The 21,941-nt window shown below is 53.4% G+C and overlaps 1 protein-coding gene across 2 annotated transcripts; it reads right to left on the bottom strand.

The window, feature by feature from the left end:
• Positions 1-1,999: 1,999 nt before the first annotated feature.
• PLD2 (phospholipase D2) lies at positions 2,000-18,112 on the bottom strand. 2 transcript variants are annotated; one of them, XM_054459358.2, is made up of 25 exons: positions 18,002-18,112; positions 17,346-17,455; positions 17,113-17,243; positions 16,811-16,953; positions 16,021-16,126; positions 15,865-15,930; positions 15,675-15,733; positions 15,443-15,535; positions 15,196-15,348; positions 14,270-14,419; positions 10,684-10,767; positions 10,475-10,553; positions 9,600-9,710; positions 9,252-9,422; positions 8,445-8,571; positions 8,136-8,254; positions 7,932-8,045; positions 7,079-7,183; positions 6,800-6,888; positions 6,578-6,691; positions 6,362-6,411; positions 5,951-6,085; positions 5,587-5,740; positions 3,518-3,632; positions 2,000-2,790 (listed from the first exon to the last, which is right to left on the bottom strand). In XM_054459358.2, the coding sequence occupies exons 2-25, from the start codon at positions 17,452-17,454 to the stop codon at positions 2,566-2,568; spliced, it is 2,802 nt and encodes a 933-aa protein (XP_054315333.1). In that variant the 5' UTR covers position 17,455; positions 18,002-18,112; the 3' UTR covers positions 2,000-2,565. The 2 variants fall into 2 exon arrangements, with proteins under 2 accessions (XP_054315333.1, XP_054315334.1); XM_054459359.2 differs by lacking the exon at positions 3,518-3,632 and having other exon boundaries at positions 18,002-18,107.
• Positions 18,113-21,941: the final 3,829 nt, after the last annotated feature.

Raw genomic sequence — 21,941 nt, 5'->3', positions numbered from 1 at the left:
TTCAGGAGGCTGAGGCAGGAGGATCTCTTGAGTCCAGGAGTTCAACATTGCAATGAGCTATGATTGTGCCATTGCACTCCAGCCTGGGGGACAGAACAAGACTCTGTCTGCCCCTACCCATCAAAAAAAGAGTTACCATTGTTACCAGTGACATTCTCTCTGTGTACCTCTCCTGGAAGGTAACCATTCCCAGTTTGGTATGTGCAATATGCTTCCATAGACCTTGCCATATTTTCCACCTCTTCCCTCTGGGCAGAGGGCTGTCCAGTAGAACTCTGTGCAGTGATGGAAATAGCCTATACTTGCACTGTCCAATATGTTAGTTACTAGCAACAAGTGGCTACTGAGCACTTGAAATGCAGCTAGTTTAAGGGACTAAATATTTTTTTGAGACAAAGTCTTGTTCTGTTGCCCAGCCTGGAATGCAGTGGTTGCAATCTCGGCTCACTGCAAGTTCCACCTCCTGGATTCAAGCAATTCTCATGCCTCAGCCTCCTGAGTAGCTGGGATTACAGGCACCCGCCATCATCCCCAGCTAATTTTTTTATTTTTGTAGAGACAGGGTTTCACCATGTTGGCCAGGCTGGTCTCGAACTCCTGACCTCAAGTGATCCACCCACCTTGGCCTCCCAAAGTGCTGGGATTACAGGCGTGAGCCACTGCACCCAGCCCCTGAATTTTTAATTCTAATTTTAATTCACTTAAATTGAAATAGCCAGGCCCAGCACGGTGGCTCACACCTGTAATCCCAGCACTTTGGGAGGCTGAGGTGGGTGAATCATCTGAGGTCAAGAGTTCGAGACCAGCCTGGCCAACATAGCGAAACCCCGTCTCTACTAAAAATACAAAAATTAGGCCGGGTGCAGTGGCTCACGCCTGTAGTCCCAGCACTTTGGGAGGCTGAGGTGGGCGGATGATGAGGTCAGGAGTTCGAGACCAGCCTGGCCAACTAAAAATATACAAATAAGCCAGGCATGGTGGTGGGCGCCTGTAATCCCAGCTGTTCAGGAGGCTGAGGCAGGAGAATCGCTTGAGCCCAGGAGGTGGAGGTTGCAGTGAGCTGAGATCACGCCACTACACTCCAGCCTGCACGACAGAGCAAGACTCTGTCTCAAAAAAAAAAAAAAAAAAAAAAAATGAGCTGGGCGTGGTGGCACACACCTGTAGTCCCAGCTACTCGGGAGGCTGAGGCAGGAGAATCACTTGAACCCGGGAAGTGGAGGTTGCAGTGAGCTGAGATCATGCCACTGCACTCCAGCCTGGGTGACAGAGAAGACTCCGTCTCAAAATAATAATAATAATAATAATAAATAGAAATAGCCAAACGTGTCTAGTGGCTAGTGGCTACTGTACTGGACAGTGAGGCTCCAGAACAGAAGTGCCATATGGGTGAGGACTTTGTTGCACTCACTTCTGTGAGTCTAGAACAGAGCTGGCAAATAGCAGGGAATCAATAAATATTTAAGTCAATGGCTGAGTCTTGACAGAAAGCTAGTCATGTCGGTATTATTCCCATTTCCCAGCTGGGACCACTGAGGCCCAGAGAAGTGATATGACTTGACAAGTTCACCTAGCTTCTCCTTGAGGAGTCCAGGATTTGGGTCCAGTTCTTCCTGACCTCAAGCCTATACCCTCAGCCACTCCCACAGGGCCTTCATTAAGCCTCTACCAGGGCTGTTGCTTGAACAAGAGGCAGCCTCTCCAGGTCCTTCTCAGAGCATCTCCCTCACCTGCAGTGGTGATAGCAGCTTCACAGTTCTCCAGGTGCCCTGGTTGGGCCCTGCCCGTCCTTCTACCCAGGCGTCACTGTGTCAACACCTTCTCCTCTCCGGAGCCAGGTGACCGAGCTCCCAAAGCCACAGATAGGTAGAACAGAGGTGGGGAGAGGAGAAAGAAGAACGGAGGAGGGTGGAGATAAGGTGAAGGGGACTGGTGCCCCATGTGGGCAGGAACGGGAGGCTGGAACAAGCACTTAGTTCCTCCAAGGAAGACGCATGAACCTTTTCTACACCTTTATTTATGAAATGCTTATTGAACGGATACAGAGTTAGTGTCTGTCAGCAGGCTGGTGGAGGGAGCTAATGTACCCTCCTTCCTTCCCCTGGTGAGGGCTGAAGCCACAAGTGGCTTTATCCTTCCCTCCACCTTGGCAGCAATGGGCTGGGAGGGCCCTGGGACAGGGAGGGGGTTCAAGGGCAGGAGGAGGAAGGGAACAATGGGTAGTAGCGCCTGGGGCAGAGCCCCCTTCTCCTGGAATAAGAGGCTTGACCCTGCTCACCCTGGCAGGAGCTGTGCTTCTCCTTTGCAGCATGGAGAAGTGGTTTGCACTGGGCAGCAGGGGGGATGAGCTCTGGGACTCTCTCCTCCTCCCCAGCCCAAGGTTCGGAGTGCCCTCTTCAGCTATTTCTCACATAAGGGTCCTCTGTGACACCTCTAGTTCCCTTCAGGAATGCCTGCCTCCCCAGATCTCAAAGGGCACTGCCCTCAGTCCTTGGGGTTAACGGGCAGGGAGCCAGACCTGGTGGGGCACAGCAGCTGGTGACCTCTCCCTGACGGGAGCCTCAACTATGTCCACACTTCTAGGGGGATCATGCCCTCCTTGCTACCCAGCGGGGGCAGCAAAGACTCATCCTCTAGGAACTTGAGGGGGAAATGGACCAGGTGGCCCTGGACCTGGGTGAGCTCAGACCGAGCCAAGGGGGGACTGACTGTGGCCAAGGGCTCCACGGCCACGTACTCCCGGAGAGTCCGCAGGGAACGCGTGGCATTGGACGGCAGGCAGCGGAAGATCTGTGGGCAGGGGCATGGACGCCAATGAGGCTTGTGGAGACTCTCCCAACAATCTAAGTCCAACTAGGCTAGACCCCTTCCCCCATACCATCTCTCCATACTCCCGTTGACCCTGGGCCACTAACTCTCTTTTTTTTTTTTGAGACGGAGTTTCACTCTTTTCGCCCAGGCTGGAGTGCAATGGTGCGATCTCAGCTCACTACAATCTCCACCTCTTGGATTCAAGTGATTCTCCTGCCTCAGCCTCCCGAGTAGCTGGGATTACAGGAACCCACCACCATGCCCGGCTAACTTTTGTACTTTTTTTTTTTTTGAGACAGAGTTTTGCTCTTGTTGCCCAGGCGGCTGGAGTGCAATGGCGTGATCTCGGCTCACTGAAACCTCTGCCTCCTGAGTTCAAGAGATTCTCCTGCCTCAGCCTCCCAGCCACACCTAGCTAATTTTTTTGTATTTTTAGTAGAGACGGGGTTTCGCCATGTTGGGAGGCTGGTCTCAAACTCCTGACCTCAGGCGATCCACCCACCTCGGCCTCCCAAAGTGCTGGGATTACAGGCATGAGCCACTGTACCCGGCCTGGGCCACTAAATCTCTTGATAGCAAATGTCCCCAGGCCCTCATCCCCCTTCCCAGAATGACTGTGTGGTAGAGCTTCTCTCCATCCTACCCTGAGCAGGATAATCTACAAATTTCCCCAGGCCACTCTACTGCTTCCCTCCCAAGTTCCCACCTGCTCATAGATATTGGCGTTGCTCTCAGCCGTGTCTTGCCACAACTGGAAGAAGTCATCACAGATGGGGTCTTGGAGATCCAAGTCTGGCTGGGTATTTGCTCCAAGAATCACACTATAGGAGAAAGGGGTCCCAGCAGGGCCAGATTAAGATCCATAGGGAACCTGAGTACCAGAAAAGTTACATTGTCCCTACTCAGGTAATTCAAAATTGGCTGGGCACGGTGGCTCACGCCTGTATTCCCAGCACTTTGGGAGGACGAGGCCGGTGGATTGCTTGAGCTCAGGAATTCAAGACCAGCCTGGGCAATATGGCAAAACCCCATCTCTACAAAAAAATACAAAAATTAGCCAGGCGTGGTGGCATGTGCCTGTAGTCCCAGCTACTCGGGAGGCTGAAGTGGGAGGATCACTTGAGCTGGGGAAGTCGAGGTTGCAGTGAGCTGTGGTAACGCCACTGAACTCCAGCTGGGTGACAGAGCAAGACCCTATCTCAAAACAAACAAACAAACAAAAACAAAATAAATGCAATATAAAATAGTAAAATAAGTGTAAAAGAAGCCAACAGAGTTCTGATTTGTCTTGACTTCGATGACTACCTTGATGCTTTAAAAAATTACTTTTAAAAGATTTTTTTTTTGGCCGGGTGCGGTGGCTCACGCCTGTAATCCCAGCACTTTGGGAGGCCGAGACGGGCGGATCACGAGGTCAGGAGATCAAGACCATCCTGGCTAACACGGTGAAACCCCATCTATACTAAAAATACAAAAAATTAGCCGGGCGTGGTGGCGGGCACCTGTAATCCCAGCTACTTGGGAGGCTGAGGCAGGAGAATGGTGTGAACCCGGGAGGCGGAGCTTGCAGTGAGCCAAGATCGTGTCACTGCACTCCAGCCTGGGTGACAGAGCGACTTGTCTCAAAAACAAAACAAACAAACAAAACACAAAAGATTTTTTTTTTTTTTGGCTAGGGGCGGTGGTTTATGCCTGTAATCCCAGCACTTTGGGAGGCCGAAGCCTGAGGTCAGGAGTTCAAGATCAGCTTGGCCAACACAGCAAAACCCTGTCTCTACTAAAAATAAAAAAATTAGCTGGGCGTGGTGGTGGGTGCCTGTAATCCCAGCTACTCCGGAGGCTGAGGCAGAAGAATTGCTTGAACCCAGGAGGCAGAGGTTGCAGTGAGCCAAGATTGTACCATTGCACTCCAGCCTGGGCGACAAGAGTGAAACCGTGTCTCAACAACAACAACAACAAAAAAGATTTTTTCTTTCGTGGCCAGGTGCAGTGGCTCACGCCTGTAATCCCAGCACTTTGGGAGGCCGAGGTGGGTGGATCACCTGAGGTCGGGAGTTCGAGACCAGCCTGACCAACACGGCGAAACCCCATCTCTACTAAAAATACAAAATTAGCGGGGCGTGGTGGCGCATGCCTGTAATCCCAGCTACTCGGGAGGCTGAGGCAGAAGAATCGCTTGAACCTGGGGCAGAGGTTGCGGTGAGCTGAGATCTCGCCATTGCACTCCAGCCTGGGCAACAAGAGCAAAACTCCATCTCAAAAAAAAAAGATTTTTTTCTCATTTTTTTTTTTGGTGTTCCTGCTTTACTGATACTCTAAACTGATTAGTCTGCCTACTGATTTTTTTTTTTTTTTTTTTTTGGAGGCAGTCACGCTCCGTCGCCCAGGCTGGAGTGCAGTGGCGTGATCTCGGCTCACTGCAACTTCCGCCTCCTGGATTCAAGTGATTCTCCTGCCTCAGCCTCCCGAGTAGCTGGGATCACAAGCGCCCGCCACCACACCCAGCTGATTTTTTGTATTTTTAGTAGAGACGAGATTCACTATGTTAGCCAGGCTGGTCTCGAAATCCTGACCTCAGGCAATCCACCCGCCTTGGCCTCCCAAAGTGCTGGGATTAGAGGCGTGAGCTGCCGCGCCCAGCCTTGCCTATTGAGAATCTAGTACTGCCTCTACCTCTGGCTCCGGGAGCACCTATGCGGTGCTACCTTTCGTCCTGCTCAAAAGGCAGACGCCCCCATCTCCCTCCCATCCTGTAGCACCCCGCCCCAGCTCTACCTGAAGCAGTGCTTCCGCAGACTCAAGGCAAACCTGCCCGCCTGATACTCTGCCCCATTCATGAGGGATGGTTCCGTCTCTGTGTCCTCGATCAGCACGGCCAGCTCACTGTCCCGCTTCCCCAGCAAGCTCCGGTCATTGATGTTTGCAGAACCTGGGGTGGATGCGGGGCACACTGTCTGCTTGGGCCCAGGGCACTCCCCCCAGTACCCCATCCCCTCTACCAAAGCACTGGCCTGCAACATTCCTTCTTGGACCCTCCACCCCTACGTGAGCCTCAGCTGCAGTCTCTGTCATCCCACCTCTCATCTCTTTGCCTGTCCCCACACCCTCTCCCTGCCAGGGGCCCAGATCCGGCACTGACCGATAATGACTGTCCGGTCATCTGCGATGAGCATCTTGCTGTGGATGTAGATGAGTTCCGAGACGGGGTGCCCGCCTAGCTCTCCATGGGTACGAAGCCCGCAGATGGAAATATAGTCCCGCCATGCTGTCCCCACTGCGTACAAGAGGTGGTGTGACAGGAGGGGAAGTGAGGTGAGAGGTGGCTCTGTGTGCAGACAGGGCCCTGTCCCACCTCCTCTCACTCCAGAAGCTCTTCCTACATAGAGTCTGGTCTCTCTCCTTCTCCCTGCGGTGAAAGGCCAGCTATGGCCTGCATAGCATCAGAGGCTCACAGGAATGACAGCCTCCTTCCCCCACCCCCAGGCCTCCAGCGCCCCAATCTCCCTCTTCCAGGGGCCCAGGGCTTGAGCCCCCAGCCCCCAGCACTCACTGGCTGCTTTGAGGCGATGCAGGATTGAATACTCCCCACGACACAGGGTCCTGAGAGAAAAGAAAGAGGGAGAGAAGTGGAGGCTGGCAGAGGGGAGGGGAGCGCAGGAGAGGTGGCCCTCCTTTAAGGCCCAGCAGGAAGGGATCAGGACAGAATCAGGAGGGGGACACGGGTGGGATGGGGCCACTGAGAGCTGGAGTCGGCCTGGGGGGTCACCTGTAAGTAAAGTGCAGAATGGCCTGGATGGAGTTGCCACCGCCTGTGGAGATGTCACCCTCGAAGCCAGGGAGTAACGGCAAAAGCACGTAGACTCGGTAACACTGCCCCTGTCTGGGGAGAAGGTGGAGCCAGAGGTGCGACTGGTCCCTCAAACCCCACCCCCTTCAACTGGGCTCAAACCACACCCACAGTCCCCACCTTCCTGACAGTCCACCTTACTTGTGGGCCTTCAGGATTCTGTCCACAATCTCATCGCCCACCTTGTTCAGAACCGTCCGCCCATCTGAGCAGCTAATGAAGAACTGATTCTGGGGCAAGAACCAGAGACAGACATCAGCAGCCTGGCCCCTGGCCCTGTCCTCGGCCTACAGCCTTGGTCCCAGGCTCCAGGCGTCTGCTTCTGCTCCACCAGCCCTCGATGACTGACTCCACTCATTCCCCAGGTCTCTCTCCTGGGACACCCCTTGCATGCTCTCCCCCACCTCCTCCCGGTCAGACCTCAATGTAGAGGAAGTGCCGGCTCTCCCTGATGGTGTGCAGGTAGGCATTGAGGATGGAGTTCTCCAGAGTCCCTGCTGACCAGCGGTCCACTGACCGCAAGACCTAGGGAATGGTGAATGCGATGTGCTTCATTTTTTTTCTTTTTTAAGACAGAGTCTCGCTCTGTCGCCTAGGCTGGAGTGCAGTGGCATGAGCTCCGCTCACTGCAAGCTCCGCCTCCCAGGTTCACGCCATTCTCCTGCCTCAGCCTCCTAAGTAGCTGGGACCACAGGTGCCCGCCACCACGCCTGGCTAATTTTTTGTATTTTTAGTAGAGACAGGGTTTCATGGTGTTAGCCAGGATGGTCTCGATCTCTGGACCTCGTGATCCGCCCGCCTCGGCCTCCCAAAGTGCTGGGATTACAGGCGTAAGCCACTGCACCCGGCCTTTTATTTTATCTTAATCTTTGAGATGGAGTCTTGCTCTGGTGCCCAGGTGGGAGTGCAGTGGCGTGATCTCAGCTCACTACAACATCCTCCTCCTGGGTTCAAGCGATTCTCCTGCCTCAGCCTCCCTAGTAGCTGGGACTACAGGTGCGCACCACCATGCCTGGCTAATTTTTTGTATTTTTAGTAGAGATGGGGTTTCACCGTGTTAGCCAGGATGGTCTCGATCTCCAGACCTTGTGATCCACCTGCCTTGGCCTCCCAAAGTGCTGGGATTACAGGCGTGAGCCACCACGCCCGGCCGTGATGTGCTTCTTAACCACAGGGAAGGACAGTGTGGGCAGCTCTCATACCAGGGAGAGTGGGTTGGGGTGTTAGGCTGAAGGAGACAAAGGGGAGGGCTGGCTGAAGTGGGGGGCCTCACCTGTACGGTGGTGCACTGCCCTCCTGGAAGTGTGAAGGGGAGCTGATTGGCCGTGCTGGTCGACTTGGGAAGCAGGTAGGGGTACATGGGAGTCTTGTACTTGGCCTTGGTGGTCTGAGGTGGAGGGATGGCAGAGTCAGCAGGAGGTGCCAATCCGCCCTGGCTCCCTCCCTACCTCCAGCCCCTACCGGAGGGGATGAACACCTTGGTGAAGTTCCAGCGCTGGATGAAGTGTCGGGCGAGGTCCCGGGCAGGTAGGCCATGGACGACCACCCCAACGTCCCGCCATGGCATCCGGGGGGTCGTCTCCCTGTCAATGAAATCTGGGGGGTCCCAGGAGAGTCAGGGGAGACGTCAGGGCTGGACTCCTTGGGACACTTGGGGCAGGGAGAAGGAGCCTGCCAGAGGGAGGGCTGTACTACCCTTGACCCCTCTCATCCCATTCTCAGTACCAGCCCCAGCTTCTGACCCTGCTCTCAGCTGTCTGGGGCTTTGGCGGGTGGGAGGCTTCACCTTCGAAAGGCCGGTCCAGCTGCACCCAGTCCTTGGTGATAAGATTGCTGTAGTCCTTGCCCAGCCAGAAGAATTGGTTGTGAGAGAGGTCTGGGGTGGCTGGCGAGTCTGGGCACGGGGTGGGAGGCTGTAGGGGGAACATACCCAAGCCAGGGGCAAGGGGAAGTCATGGGGCTGTACAGAGCCAGGGCCAAAGAGAGGAGCACTGAAAGAGTGACAGAGACCGAGAGGAAGAATGAAACAGAGGGTCTGATTCCCCAGCCTTCCCCTCCAGCCGCCTTTGACACTTTTAGAGGAATGGGGTGATGGTCAGTGAAAATGGGGAAAGGACTGGGTTACAGCACTTTTTTTTTTTTTTTTGAGATGGAGTCTCGCTCTGTTGCCCAGGCTGGAGTGCAGTGGCCCGATCTCGGCTCACTGCAACCTCCGCCTCCTGGGTTCAAGTGATTTTCCTGCCTCAGCCTCCCGAGTAGCTTGGATGACAGGCAACCGCCACCATGCCCAGCTAATTTTTTGCATTTTTAGTAGAGACAGGGTTTCACCATGTTGGTCAGGCTGGTCTCGAACTCCAGACCTCAGGTGATCCACCGGCCTTGGCCTCCCAAAGTGCTGGGATTACAGGCATGAGCCACGGCTCCCGGCCAGTTACAGCACTTTCAAAGTGGGTTCTTGGAGTCCCAGAAAGTCTGAGGAACCCTGAGGTGGGCAGGGCCTGGAATGACTGAGGGGGTAAGGCTGGAGCTGGGAAATGATGTTGACTGAGCTTATCTGAGTTTGGGGGTGCTCAGAAGGCCTCAGGGGGATTACCTGGGAGGCAGCTGATTCAGAGGAGTCTCCAAGGTCAGTCAGTCGGTAGTGCAGGTCATCCCAGCGGCCATAGGCAAGGTCCAGTCCCCCCAGGAATGCTACCACTTGGTCTACCACCAGGAGCTTCTCATGATGGGCCCACAACGTCACTTGGTCTGGGTGACGCATCACCTGGAGCAGGTATGGAGGGTTCATGAGGGTGGGTTTAGGTGAAGGAAAACAGGAGGTACTGGGAGGGAGAGAGGAAAGATGGAAAGATGAGACCGTCAGGGAGCGGGAGCACTGGGGGCTGGGACAGTGTGGGGAGAAGGGCTGTCATGTGGGAGGGTCTCTGAGGCCCAGATTCACCTTTATGTTGGGGTGCAGCAGCATCAGCGCCCTCTTGCTATAGCCACTGTTGATGCCCAACGCCAATTCCACTTCTTTAAACAGCAGAATAGACACGCGGACACCCTCCTCCTGGTGGTGAGTTGGGGAATCAGATCCTAGCGCCTCTCCCAGAGTAGCCCCTTTCTACACTCCCAGACCTTTTCCACGTGTGTCCCTCCAGCCTGTCTGGAGATCCTAGAGGCTCTGCCACATATGCCCTGCTTTGCTGCTTGCCGCAGACTTAGACTAAATGTCATCTGTGTGCTCACCCACTCAGCCATCCACACATCTATCCACCCACCCTTCATCATCCATCCATCCATCTTCCCAAGCATTTACTCATCCCTTTATGTACCATCTATCATTCATCCACCTACCCGCCTACCCTCCTAGCCCTCCACCTTTCCAACTCATATCCTTCCATCCATCACCCTTTCTGTCCTCTATCCATCCACCTGCCCAGCCACCCTGCATCATCCATGCATCCTTCTTCCTGTCCGTCAACACCACACATGCCCCCTCCATGGCAGGTGCTGTGCCTTGTAGTGGAACAGTGATATTAACTAGTCCAGTGAGAGAGATAGACATGTACACCCCCAGATAACACAATAAAGTATTATGTATACTGGGAGGAAAGTCTCTGCCAGGTGGAGGGAGCATGAAGAGGAAGTTGTCAGTTCTCCTTAGGGCAGAGGGAGAGGGCGGAGGTGATGCCTGACAGGCACTGGGCCAGGATGGGCACTTTTCCCTCCCCTGAAGCCTCAGACTCCCTGCTTCTCCCAGGCTGCAGCCCTGCTAATCAACCTCCACCCACAGGCAACCCCCTCCCGCTGCGTCCTGACTGCTGTCCTCACCGCCTTCCTCTTGAGCATAATGTCCAGTCTCCAGTCATCTGAATGGGCCGGACGCTTCAGGTAAACCTCAGGACTCAACCTGGGATTCAGGGCAGTGGATTAGGGGCAAACGAAGCCCCAGACCACCAGCTGCACCCCCCCCCTCCTCCTAATGCTGATCTGCCCAGGCTCTATCCTGCCCCGTGTTGTTGGGGCCTTTTCCCACTCACCACCAGTCTGTGATGAAAATCTCCTCTTGAGCTCGAAGGATGGCATCTGCTACAGCAGCAAAGTAACCTGCCCCATTCACAAACCTGGGGGGAGGCCAAGCCAAGGAGGTCAGGGGAGTCAGAAGCCAGAAAGCTCTGGAGAGTGAAGACCGGAGGACAGTCGTGGGTCAGAGGTGACAGCAAAGTCAAAGATCAGAAATGATCAGAGAGCACAAGTGGTATCAGACACATCAAAATAGTGTTTGCCCATATGCGCTAAATACAAATAAAAATTACAAAAAGACACAATAACCTAATCAACTAAAGAATGGGAGGATTAATACATCATACATAAAGAACACCAATAAATCGACAAGAAAAAGTCACATGAGCCAACTGAAAAATGAGCAAAGAGTAAGAACTGACAGTTCACAGAGAAATTAAAATGGCCAATTGTGGCAAATGTTCAGTTTCATTAGTAAACAAAGAAATTAAAATGAAATTACATTTAAAAAATCCATTAGATTGGTAATAATTCAAATCATTGGTAACATTCGATATCAGCATATTGAATGTTATTCAATATGCTGGGGAATATTCAATATACTGGGGAAGTGGGTATTCTCATAGACTATGGGAATATAACTTTTAGGAGACAATTTGGCAGTATCAAAAAATATATGTATAGCTTTTTTGAGATGGTGTCCCGCACTGTCACCCAGGCTGGAGTGCAATGGCATGATCTTGGCTCACTGCAACCTCCGCCTCTTGGGTTCAAGCAATTTTCCTGTCTCAGCCTCCCAAGTAACTGAAATTACAGGCGCCCGCCACCATGCCTGGCTAATTTTTATATTTTTAGTAGAGACGGGTTTTTGCCATGTTGGCCAGGCTGGTCTTGAACTCCTGACCTCAATGATCTACCCGCCTTGGCCTCCCAAAGTGCTGGGATTACAGGCATGAGCCAAAGCGACTGGCCGGCAGTATCAAAATATTAAATGCACACACCCTTTCATATCATTAAATATACATAGTAATTACATGCCTAGGAATACATCCTATACAATGCTTAGGCAAAGACTGTGTTCATTGCATTGTTTGTAAGAGTGAAAAATGGGAAATAATCTAAGTGTCTAATCTCTCACACAGGTATTAAGTGAAAAAATAAGTCACAGAAGAGGGTGCATGATCTCATTTATGTTGAAACAAAAGTAACACGTGCATGCACATGTGAAAATATGCAGGAAGGCTGGGCGAGGTGGCTCATGCCTGTAATCCCAGCACTTTGGGAGGCCGAAGCCAGTGGATCACTTAAGGTCAGGGGTTCGTGACCAGCCTGGCCAACATGGTGAAATCCTATCTCTACTAAAAATACGAAAGTTAACTGAGCATGATGGTGCACACCTGTAATCCCAGCTACTCAGGAGGCCAAGGCAGGAGAATCGCTTGAACCCAGGGGGTCAGAGACTGCAGTGAGCCGGTATCGCGCCACTGCACTCCAGCCTGGGGACAGAGCCAGACTCCATCTCAAAAACCAAACCAAAACAAAACAAAACAAATGAACAAACAAAACCTTCTTCCATGACTAATATCACATGTGCCTGTGATATTAGCACATGGGACCCTGTGAGATCAGGTGCCACTGACTCCCAGCTTCTCCTCTGACTGCTTCTCCTCACTCAGTAACAACAATATGTCCTAGTGGTTCCCAAACACCCTGAGCTATTTCTGTCTTCTGTGCCTGGACTGTTCTGCATTTTCTTTATCTTGTATAGTTCCATGAGGATCAGCAAGTGTATGTTCCCATGCAATTACCAGTCCTATCAAAATATAGGACATTTTTATCGTCCTGGAATATTCCCTTTGTGCCCCACTACAGGCAATCTTTTCCCCATACCCTGATCTGATTTCCATCACTGTGGATTGGTTTTGGCTGTTTTAGAAGTTTATAGCCAGGTGCAGTGGCTCATGCCTGTAATCCCAGCACTTTGGGAGGCCAAGGTGGGCAGATCACGAGGTCAGGAGATCGAGACCATCCTGGCCAACATGGTGAAACCCTGGCTCTACTAAAAATACAAAAATTAGCTGGACGTGGTGGCGTATGCCTGTAATCCTAGCTACTCAGGAGGCTGAGGCAGGAGAATCACTTGAACCGGGGAGTCAGAGGTTGCAGTGAGCCAGGATCGTGCCACTGCACTCTAGCCTGGCGACAGAGACAGACTCCATCTCAAAAAAAAAAAAAAAAAAAAAAAAATTAGCTGGGTGTGGTGGCACACACCTGTGATCCCAGCTACTTGGGAGGCTAAGGCAGGAGAATTGCTTGAACCGGGGAGGCTGAGGTTGCAGTAAGCTGAGATTGCGCCACTGCACGCTAGCCTGGGCAACGAGAGCGAAACTCTGCCTTAAAAAAAAAAAGTATATAGGCCAGGCACTGTCGCTCATGGCTGCAATTCCAGCACTTTGGGGAGGCTGAAGCAGGATGATCCCTTGAGCCCAGGAGTTGAGACCACACCCGGCTAATTTTTTAAATTTTTTGTAAAAAAAATTTTTTTTAATTAGCTGGGTGTGATGGCATGTGCCTGTAGTTTCAGCTACTTGGGAGGCTGAGGCAGGAGGATGATTTGAGCCTGGGAGGTCGAGGCTGCAGTGAGCCACGATCACACTACTGCACTCCAGCCTGGGTGACAGAGCAAGACACTGTCTCAAACAAAACCCAACAAAATTAATATTGTGTCAGTCTCTGATTTAAAGCAATCAGAGGTGGACCCTCAGGTGGTGACTACCTGAGGGTCACCACCTCGTGGAAACCTGTCCTGATATCCCTGCTGGATCAGGTACCTCCTGTCTGTGCTTGTTACCTTCTACCTATCACCAGTATGGCAAGTTCACATTGTTTCACGATTTGATCACCTACTTCCCTAACCCAGAGAGGCCTGTGTCTTACTGCCAGCACTGCTAGGTGCTTAGAAAAATGTTTATTAAGGCCGGGTGTGGTGGCTCACGCCTGTAATCCCAGCACTTCGGGAGGCCGAGGCGGGCGGATCACCTGAGGTCAGGAGTTCAAGAAGAGCCTGGCCAACACGGTGAAACCCCGTCTCTACTAAAAATACAAAAATTAGCCAGGTGTGGTGGTGGGTGCCTGTAATCCCAGCTACTCGGGAGGCTGAGGCAGAAGAATCGCTTGAACCTGGGAGGCAGAGGTTGTTGCAGTGAGCCAGATCAATAGAGCAAAACTCTCTCTCAAAAAAAAAAAAAAAGAAAAGAAAAGAAAATATTTATTAAATGAAGGACTAAATCAGAGAGATTTGAGAAGATCATAGAGAACAGAGAGGGTCAGTATGGTAGAGGGGGGTTTAAAAGGTTATAGGAGGTTAGAGAGGTCAAGGGTCAGAAGAGATGACCAAGTGTGGGGGTCAGAAAGGTCAGAGCGACATCAGAGAGATCAATGTGGTTAAAGATGTCAAAGGTCAGGAAGATTAAAGAAGTCATGGGGCGGGTCATTGAGGTCAGAAGGGTTCAGATGAGATAAAAGAAAGGATGAAGGACTCAGAAATTACACAGGGGGTCAAGAAAGCCACAGACAAACTCGGAAGGGATGTCAATGTCTCACCACCGGGCCAAGGTCCCAGGCCGGGGTGGGGCGTAGCTGTCATGCTGGTGCAGCTGTAAGAAGTCTCTGCCTGGGCCCTGTGCCAGCTCAGTGATCTCTTGGGCCCACCACCGTGCCTGCCGGTAGCTGCTGCACTTGAGAATCAAGGACCTGGATGGGAACGATGAGATGTCCATAAATCCTCGCCCTCTATACCTGTGATCTTGCCTAGAGACCTCCCCTTTCTTTCCCACTTCCTCCCTTAGTCCCTAATCACAACTCCACAGGGACAGGGCGTGTATGTATCTGCCTTATTTATTTATTTATTTTTGAGAGAGAGTTTAGCTCTTGTCCCGCAGGCTGGAGTGCAGTGGTACGATCTCTGCTCACTGCAACCTCTGCACCCCAGCTTTTAGCGATTGTCCTGCCTCAGCCTCCCAAATAGCTGGGAGTACAGGCACGCACCACCACGCCCAGCTAATTTTTGTATTTTCAGTAGAGACGGGGTTTTAGCATGTTGGCTGGGCTGGTCTCGAACTCCTGACCTCAGGTGATCTGCCCGCCTTGGCCTCCCGAAGTGCTGGGATTACAGGTGTGAGCCACCGCGCCTGGCCGTATCCACCTTACTCATAGTTGGATCCTAGTATTGTATCAGCAACCAGTATTGTACCAGGCACTCGGGTTTGTTGAATGAACAAATGAACAAATGGAATTTCATTTATGTCAGCAGTTCCCTTCCCAGGCTTCTACTAATCCCCTTTCTCTGGGCCCAGTCTAAGAGCAGTCCCAAGCATCTGGCTAGACCAGTTCCTGGTTCAAAACTATGTCCAGATCTGGGGAGGTGGAAAAGCCTTCCTGTCTCCTGTGGTCCCTCTTTCTCACCTCCCAGCAAGGCCGTGGGCTGGCTCACCACTCAGCTGGTGTCTCTCACCCCAGGGAGGCCTCACCTGTGGGAGGTGTCGATCCGCACACCGTGCCGTGCCTCCGTGCTCCTTTTCCCCACCTGCACCTCGAAGCCAGGGTCAAAGAGCTGAACAAATGAGATGGCACCCGTCTCGAGGCACATGTACAGCAGGAAGGAGTCCTTCACCACCAGCCACCTAGAGCAGAAGGGCTCCCTGTGTTCCTCTCTGCCCTCGCAATCTTCTTCCTCACCCCCACCCACTGCCCAGCTGGCTCAGCCATAGCCCGTACCTCTTGGACCAGCGATAACAAACTTGGTCTCGGCCACAGCAGGTGAGGCCGGGAACACGGTGGCCACCTGAGCGCTTCCGGATCATCCCCTCCCTGTGGGACAATCAGGAAGAGAGGCGGGATGAGGACTCCAGACCCCCAGCCCACCCTGCACTGCTTGCCCCAATCTCAGGCAGGGAGAAATTAAGAGCGATGTCTACGGATGCCTGGGTGAAGGGGGCCAGACACTCACAGTCCTTTGCGGCCCAAGTCTGGGATAAAGGACAGATGACTGACTTCCAGGAACTCTGTCTGCAGAGGAAAACAAAAGCCCAGAGGAGACACCTGGCTTTCAGCCCCTCAGACCCTGGGGCCCCTGGCCCTCCTCCCCCTGAGGGTCTGATAATCCTGCTCCACATCTAAAATCGGCCCCTGGACCTTACCATGGCATGGTAGTTGCGATAGAAAGACATGGTCAAGAGACGGTTGAGGTAATTCTCCAGGTATTTCTGAAGTGGAGAAGAGAGAGAGAGAGACAGATGGGACCGAGCCATTTGCACCTCCAATGCCTTCCCGGAGGACCTGGCATCTGGTCCCACCTGTTTGCTGGCTGCATGTCTGGTGGAGCCCTCAGGATCTGCCCGGGGTAGAGAGGGCATCTCTCTGTTGGCTGCATCTCGGGCTGGAGAATAGGCAACGGCAAAACTGTGGAAAGGTTGGATGAAGGTCAGGTAAGAGCTGGGAGGCTGGGTGCTCTGGTTCCTGAAAACACTGGAGATGGGGCTTGGAGGAAAAGAAGAGGCCTGGAGGTGGCCAGGCGTGGTGGCTCATGCCTGGAATCCCAGCACTTGGGGAGGCTGCAGCAGGTGGATCACTTGAGCTCAGGAATTTAAGACCAGCCTGGGCAACATAGCAGCACCCCATCTCTACAAAATATACAAAAATGAGTTGGGTGTGGTGGCTGTGGTCCTAGCTACTCTGGAGGCTGAGATGGGAGGACTGCTTGAGCCCAGGAGGTTGCCATGAGCCAAGACCATACCAGTGCGCTCTAGCCTGAGTGACAGAGGGAGACCTTGTACAAAACAAAAACAAAAAAACAAACAAAAGGCCTAGAGGCTGGCAAAAGGAAGGCCCCCTACCCTGGGAATGGAGACTAGAAAAGGGTGAGGCTGCCAAGAGCATTTTGGGCATCCGGCCCAACTGAGATGCTGGCACAGAACCATGGACAGGCAAAGCTGAGCAGGGAAAGTTTCCTAGTAACTGGGGTCAGCGGAGGCAGCACAGTGGCCAGAGTTGCAGGGAGGAAAGGTTGTGGGCCCGGGGTGAGACAGATAGAAAGGAGGGTGAGGGGCAACTGCCCTCTACAGGAAGCAGTCTGGTCACCCTCACCGAGCCAGAGGGAGCAGACTCATCAAGACTTTGTGTCTCAGGAGGTCCCGATGCAGCTCCTGAAAATGACGGAATTTCTTCTTGGTTGTCCAGGAAAAGTCGCCGTGAGTCAAACGGACAGAATACAGAGTGCAGGTTCCCACCTAGGGGTATGAGGAACTGAATGGATGTCCCCTGCGTGGGTCCCCGCCTCCCCACTCTGGCCAGCCCTCCCTTTCCCCCTTCCCTGGGGCCAGCCGAGCCACCTTGGATCCATTCCGGGCCCTCCTCCCTTTCCCCCTCCCTGGGGCCAGTCTGGCCACCTTGGATCCGCTGGTATATCTTTCGGTGCCCACCACCTGGGCTGTGACAGGGACCCCAGGTGCGAACACCAAGGGGTGCACTTTCAGAGGCTGAAGCTCATAGATGGCCAGAAACGGGTGCATCCGGTCGGCTGGGAGGAAAGAAAGTCGAGGAGTGTAGACCCCAACAGGCCCCAGCCCCCTGGCTCCCGAACGCCTCTCCTCCCTGAGGGCCATCCATATTCCCTGTGTACCTGGGTCCTCTCCCTCCTTCAGGGTGTCCACCTCATCGGACTCCATCTGGAGCTGGCTGGAGTCCAGTTCGTCCCCAGTGGGGAAGAGGCTCTCAGGGGTCGCCATCATCCTAGGAACATTGGGAAGCGTTAGGGAGGCAAGCTGCCCTGCAGAACCCGCCCCCCATCCTAACTCCCGCAGGTCCTCCATCTCTTCTAGATCCTCCTCTTCCCCCACGGACTCCTGACCGCCCGCTGATGACGCCTGACCAGTTTGCAACGCCCCACCAACCCCTTTGAGCCCCCATCCCCTGCCTTAGTCCTTCATCCACAATCCCAGTCCCGCCCCCCGACCCCCGCCCCGTCCCGTAACCAGAGCCCCGGGGAACACCCAGCCAGGCCCAGAAGGCTCCAACCTAGGGCGGCGCAGCAGCTGCGCGGGGAAGCGGCCCCGGGTGGTCGGGAGAGCGCGCGGCTACGGGGCTCAAGCCAGGCCAGGCGGGCCGGGGGCAGGGGTCCAGGCGGGAATGAGGAAGTTACGCGATCCCAGCCCGGGGGAGAAATCCCGAAATCTGAGCGTGCGACTGAGTCTGGAGGCCCCGCAGCCCGAGCCCGTTCCGTCCCCGCCCGATTTCCGAGACCCGGGACCCCTGCGCGCCCATTCCCGGCCCCCTCACCCTGGCAGACGGAGCCAGCGCCCGCGCGGGTTCCCAAGCCAAGAGAGCAGAGCGGAGCCGCAGCCGGAGCCCACGCCCCAGCGGGCCGGGGCGGAGCCCAGCTCAGGGCCTGCCCTCGGGGGCGGGACGGCCCCCGGCCTCACCTCCGCCGGATTCTCGTCTGTCCTGTCCCGCCCCCGCCGCCCTCGGCCCGCCCCGCCGCCCAGCGCGCCACCGAGAGCCCGGGGCCGGGGGCCGCCCTGTGCTCTGCAGGGCCGCCGGGCCGCGTAGCTCTCTCGGTGCGGCGGGCAAGTGCTGCCCGGCGTCGGGGCGTCCCGCGCCGTCGGTCCCAGCGTCCCCGGCCGCTGCCTCCCGGGGCACCCCGCGCTGCGCGCATCCCTCGGGCTCGGCGCCCGACCGGGGCCCCTCCAGCCGCGGGCGCTGCCTCTGTCCCCGGGGGGACGCGCCTCCGCTGCGGGAGCTGCCGGTGAGTGCCCCGCTCCCGGACCCGCTGCGAGCCACATTTGAGCTCAGCTCAATGTACAAACTCAGCGTACAAACGCCTAGCCCAGATAGCGTTTGTACCTGGAAGGAATGAGGGCGTAAAAGGCCTGAGGGGTGGTGGCTACAAACCCATTAGTGTATGAAAGCGGGCATTCTTTCATTCATTCACCAAACATTTATTGCGCGCTTACTCCGTGCCAGACACTGAGCGTATGGTAGTAAATAAGATGGTTAGGGAGCCTGCTCAGCTGGAATTGGCAGTCTAGGGGGAAATAAAATTTTTTCGGGTATTAAAATACAAGATATTTCAATCTTTTTTAAAAAGCAGATTTATTTTTCTCTTTTGATAGACATGTGGGTTTCTAGTTTTGCCCATTGTTTTAGCTCATGTAAACATTCCTGTAAGTCTTTGCGTGGATAGTTTTCCTTTATCTTGGGGTAACTAGGGAGTGGAGTTGTTCGATCATATAAGTGTATGTTTAACTTGTAAGAAACTGCCAAACGATTTTTTTCTAAATGGTTTTTCCATTCTAGATTTCCAAAATCAGTGTATGGTGGTTCCAGTTATTCCACGGCATGGCCAACATTGGATATTGTCAATCTTTAGCGTTGGCCATTTAATGGGTGTTCTAGGCACATCATTGCAATTTGATTTGCATTTCTCTGGAGATCAATGATATTGACCATGTTTCATGTGATGATTTGCCATTTGTATGTCTTCTTTTATAAAGTGCCTATTCAGTCTTTTGCTATTTTTTATTTTTATTTTTATTTTTTTGAGACGGAGTCTCGCTCTTTTTTTTTCTTTTTTTGAGATGGAGTCTTGCTCTGTTGCCCAGGCTGGAGTGCAGTGGCGCAATCTCGGCTCACTACAAGCTCCGCCTCCCAGGTTCACGCCATTCTCCTGCCTCAGCCTCCTGAGTAGCTGGGACTACAGGCGTCCGCCACTACGCTCGGCTAATTTTTTTTTGTATTTTTAGTAGAAACGGGGTCTCACCGTGTTATCCAGGATGGTCTCGATCTCTTGACCTCGTGATCCGCCCTCCTCGGCCTCCCAAAGTACTGGGATTACAGGCGTGAGCCACGGCGCCCGGCCAGAGTCTCGCTCTTGTTGCCCATGCTGGAGTGCAGTGGCGTGATCTCGGCTCACTGCACCCTCCCCCTTCCAGGTTCAAGGGATTTAGGGCTAATTTTTGTATTTTTAGTAGAGACGGGGTTTCACCATGTTGGCCAGGCTGGTCTCAAACTCCAGACCTCAAGTGACCCGTCCTCCTCAGCCTCCCAAAGTGCTGGGATTACAGGCGTGAGATACCGTGCCCGGCCTTTTGCTAATTTTTTTTTTTTTTTTTTTGAGACAGAGTTTCGCTGTTGTTGCCCAGGCTGGAGTGCAATGACGCAATCTCGGCTCACTGCAACCTCCGCCTCCCGGGTTCTCTCCTGCCTCAGCCTCCTGAGTAGCTGGGATTACAGGCACCCGCCACCACGCCTAGCTAATTTTTTGTATTTTTAGTAGAGACGGGGTTCCTCCATGTTGGTCAGGCTGGCGTTGAACTCCTGACCTCAAATGATCCGCCCTCCTTGGCCTCCTAAAGTGCTGGGATTACAGGCGTGAGCCACCGCACCCGGTCTTAAACTTATAAAACAGGCAAAAACAATCTATAGTGATGGAAATCAGATCAGTAGTTGCCTGTGGCAGGGTGTAGGGAAAAGATTGCCTGTAAAGGGACACGTGAGGGAACATTCCAGGATGATAAGAATGCCCTGTATTTTGATAGGAGTGGTGATTGCATAGGAGCATACACTTGGTAATACTCATGGAACTGTACATTAAGATGTGTGCATTACATTTTATGTACATTTTTGCTCCAATAAGGTTCATTGAAAGAAAAAGAAGGCCGGGCGCGGTGGCTCACACCTGTAATCCCAGCACTTTGGGAGGCCGAGGTGGGTAGATCACGAGGTCAGGAGATAGAGACCATCTTGGCTAACATGGTGAAACCCCGTCTCTACTAAAAATACAAAAAATTAGCTGAGTGTGGTGATGCGCGCTACTCGGGAGGCTGAGGCAGGAGAATCATTTGAACCAGGGAGTCAGAAATTGCAGTGAGCCGGGACAGAGCCACTACACTCCGGCCTGGTGACAGAGTGAGACTCCGTCTCAAAAAAAAAAAAAAAACAGATTTCTGTGTAACTCAGGCAGTACCGTGTAATCAGCAACCTAACACTCCTCACGTTGTGGCACCCTCAGGGAATGATGAAACAGCACTTGTGGCTGGGCGCAGTGGGTCACGCTTGGAATCCCAGCACTTTGCGAGGCTGAGGAGGGCAGATCACGAGGTCAGGAGATCAAGACCATCCTGGCTAACACAGTGAAACCCCGTCTCTACTAAAGATACAAAAAATTAGCCGGGTGTGGTGGCGGGCACCTGTAGTCCCAGCTACTTGGGAGGCTGAGGCAGGAGAATGGCGTGAACCTGGGAAGCGGAGCTTGCAGTGAGCCAAGATCGCGCCACTGCACTCCAGCCTGGGCTACAGAGTGAGACTCCATCTCCAAAAAAAAAAAAAAAAAGGAAAAACACAGCACTTGCACAACTTTACTTAAGAGCACTTAGAGTCCTTGGCTAGGATGCTCTTGACTAGATGCTCCCAGCCTTGGCTCTGGCCACCCCAAACTGGCTGAGGTCATCGATGCTTGCTTGGGGACATGCTTCAGAAGCTCAGTGTACTGGTTAAAAGAGTAGATTCTGGGCTGGGTGTGGTGGCTGATGCCTGTAATCCCAGCACTTTGGGAGGCTGAGGCAGGCAGATCACTTGAGGTCAGGAGTTGGAGAACAGCCTGGCCAACGTGGTGAAAGCCCATCTCTACTAAAAATACAAAATGTGGCTGGGGATGGTGGTGGGTGCCTGTAATCCCAGCTACTTGGGAGGCTGGAACAGGAGACCCGCTTGAGCCCTGGAGGCAGAGGTTGCAGTGAGACGAGATTGCACCACTGTAATCCAGCCTGGACAACAGAGCAAGACTCCATCTCAAAAATTAAAAAAAGGCTGGCGCTGTGGCTCACGCCTGTAATCCCAGCACTTTGGGAGGCTGAGGCGGCTGGATCACAAGGTCAGGAGATCGAGACCATCCTGGCTAACACGGTGAAACCCCATCTCTACTAAAAATACAAAAAAAATTAGCCGGGCGTGGTGGCGGGCGCCTGTAGTCCCAGCTACTTGGGAGGCTGAGGCAGGAGAATGGTGTGAACCCGGGAGGCAGAGTTTGCAGTGAGCTGAGACCACGCCACTGCACTCCAGCCTGAGTGACAGAGCGAGACTCTGTCTCAAAAAAAATAAAATAAAAAAAAAAACAGAGTAGATATTTGGGGTCAGACTGAGTCAATGTGAGGGTTGTGAGCTGGGCATGGTTCCTACTCTGCTAATAACTGCCTGCGTGACCTTGGGCAAATTACCTTGC

Source organism: Pongo pygmaeus, chromosome 19 (genome assembly GCF_028885625.2).
Source record: "Pongo pygmaeus isolate AG05252 chromosome 19, NHGRI_mPonPyg2-v2.0_pri, whole genome shotgun sequence".
Classification (NCBI taxonomy): Eukaryota; Metazoa; Chordata; class Mammalia; order Primates; family Hominidae; genus Pongo; species Pongo pygmaeus.
The sequence above is the reverse complement of the archived record's forward strand: the minus strand, read 5'-3'. Positions and strand labels throughout refer to the sequence as shown.

Bases quoted from the DNA above. Each gene is read 5' to 3' on its own strand.
- PLD2 (XM_054459358.2), bottom strand. From the start codon at position 17,454: ATGATGGCGACCCCTGAGAGCCTCTTCCCCACTGGGGACGAACTGGAC. The intron at 17,244-17,345 runs GTACACAGGGAA...CTTTCCTCCCAG, and splicing joins GAAGGAGGGAGAGGACCCAG to CCGACCGGATGCACCCGTTT. The intron at 15,734-15,864 runs GTAAGGTCCAGG...TTTCCTCTGCAG, and splicing joins ATCGCAACTACCATGCCATG to ACAGAGTTCCTGGAAGTCAG.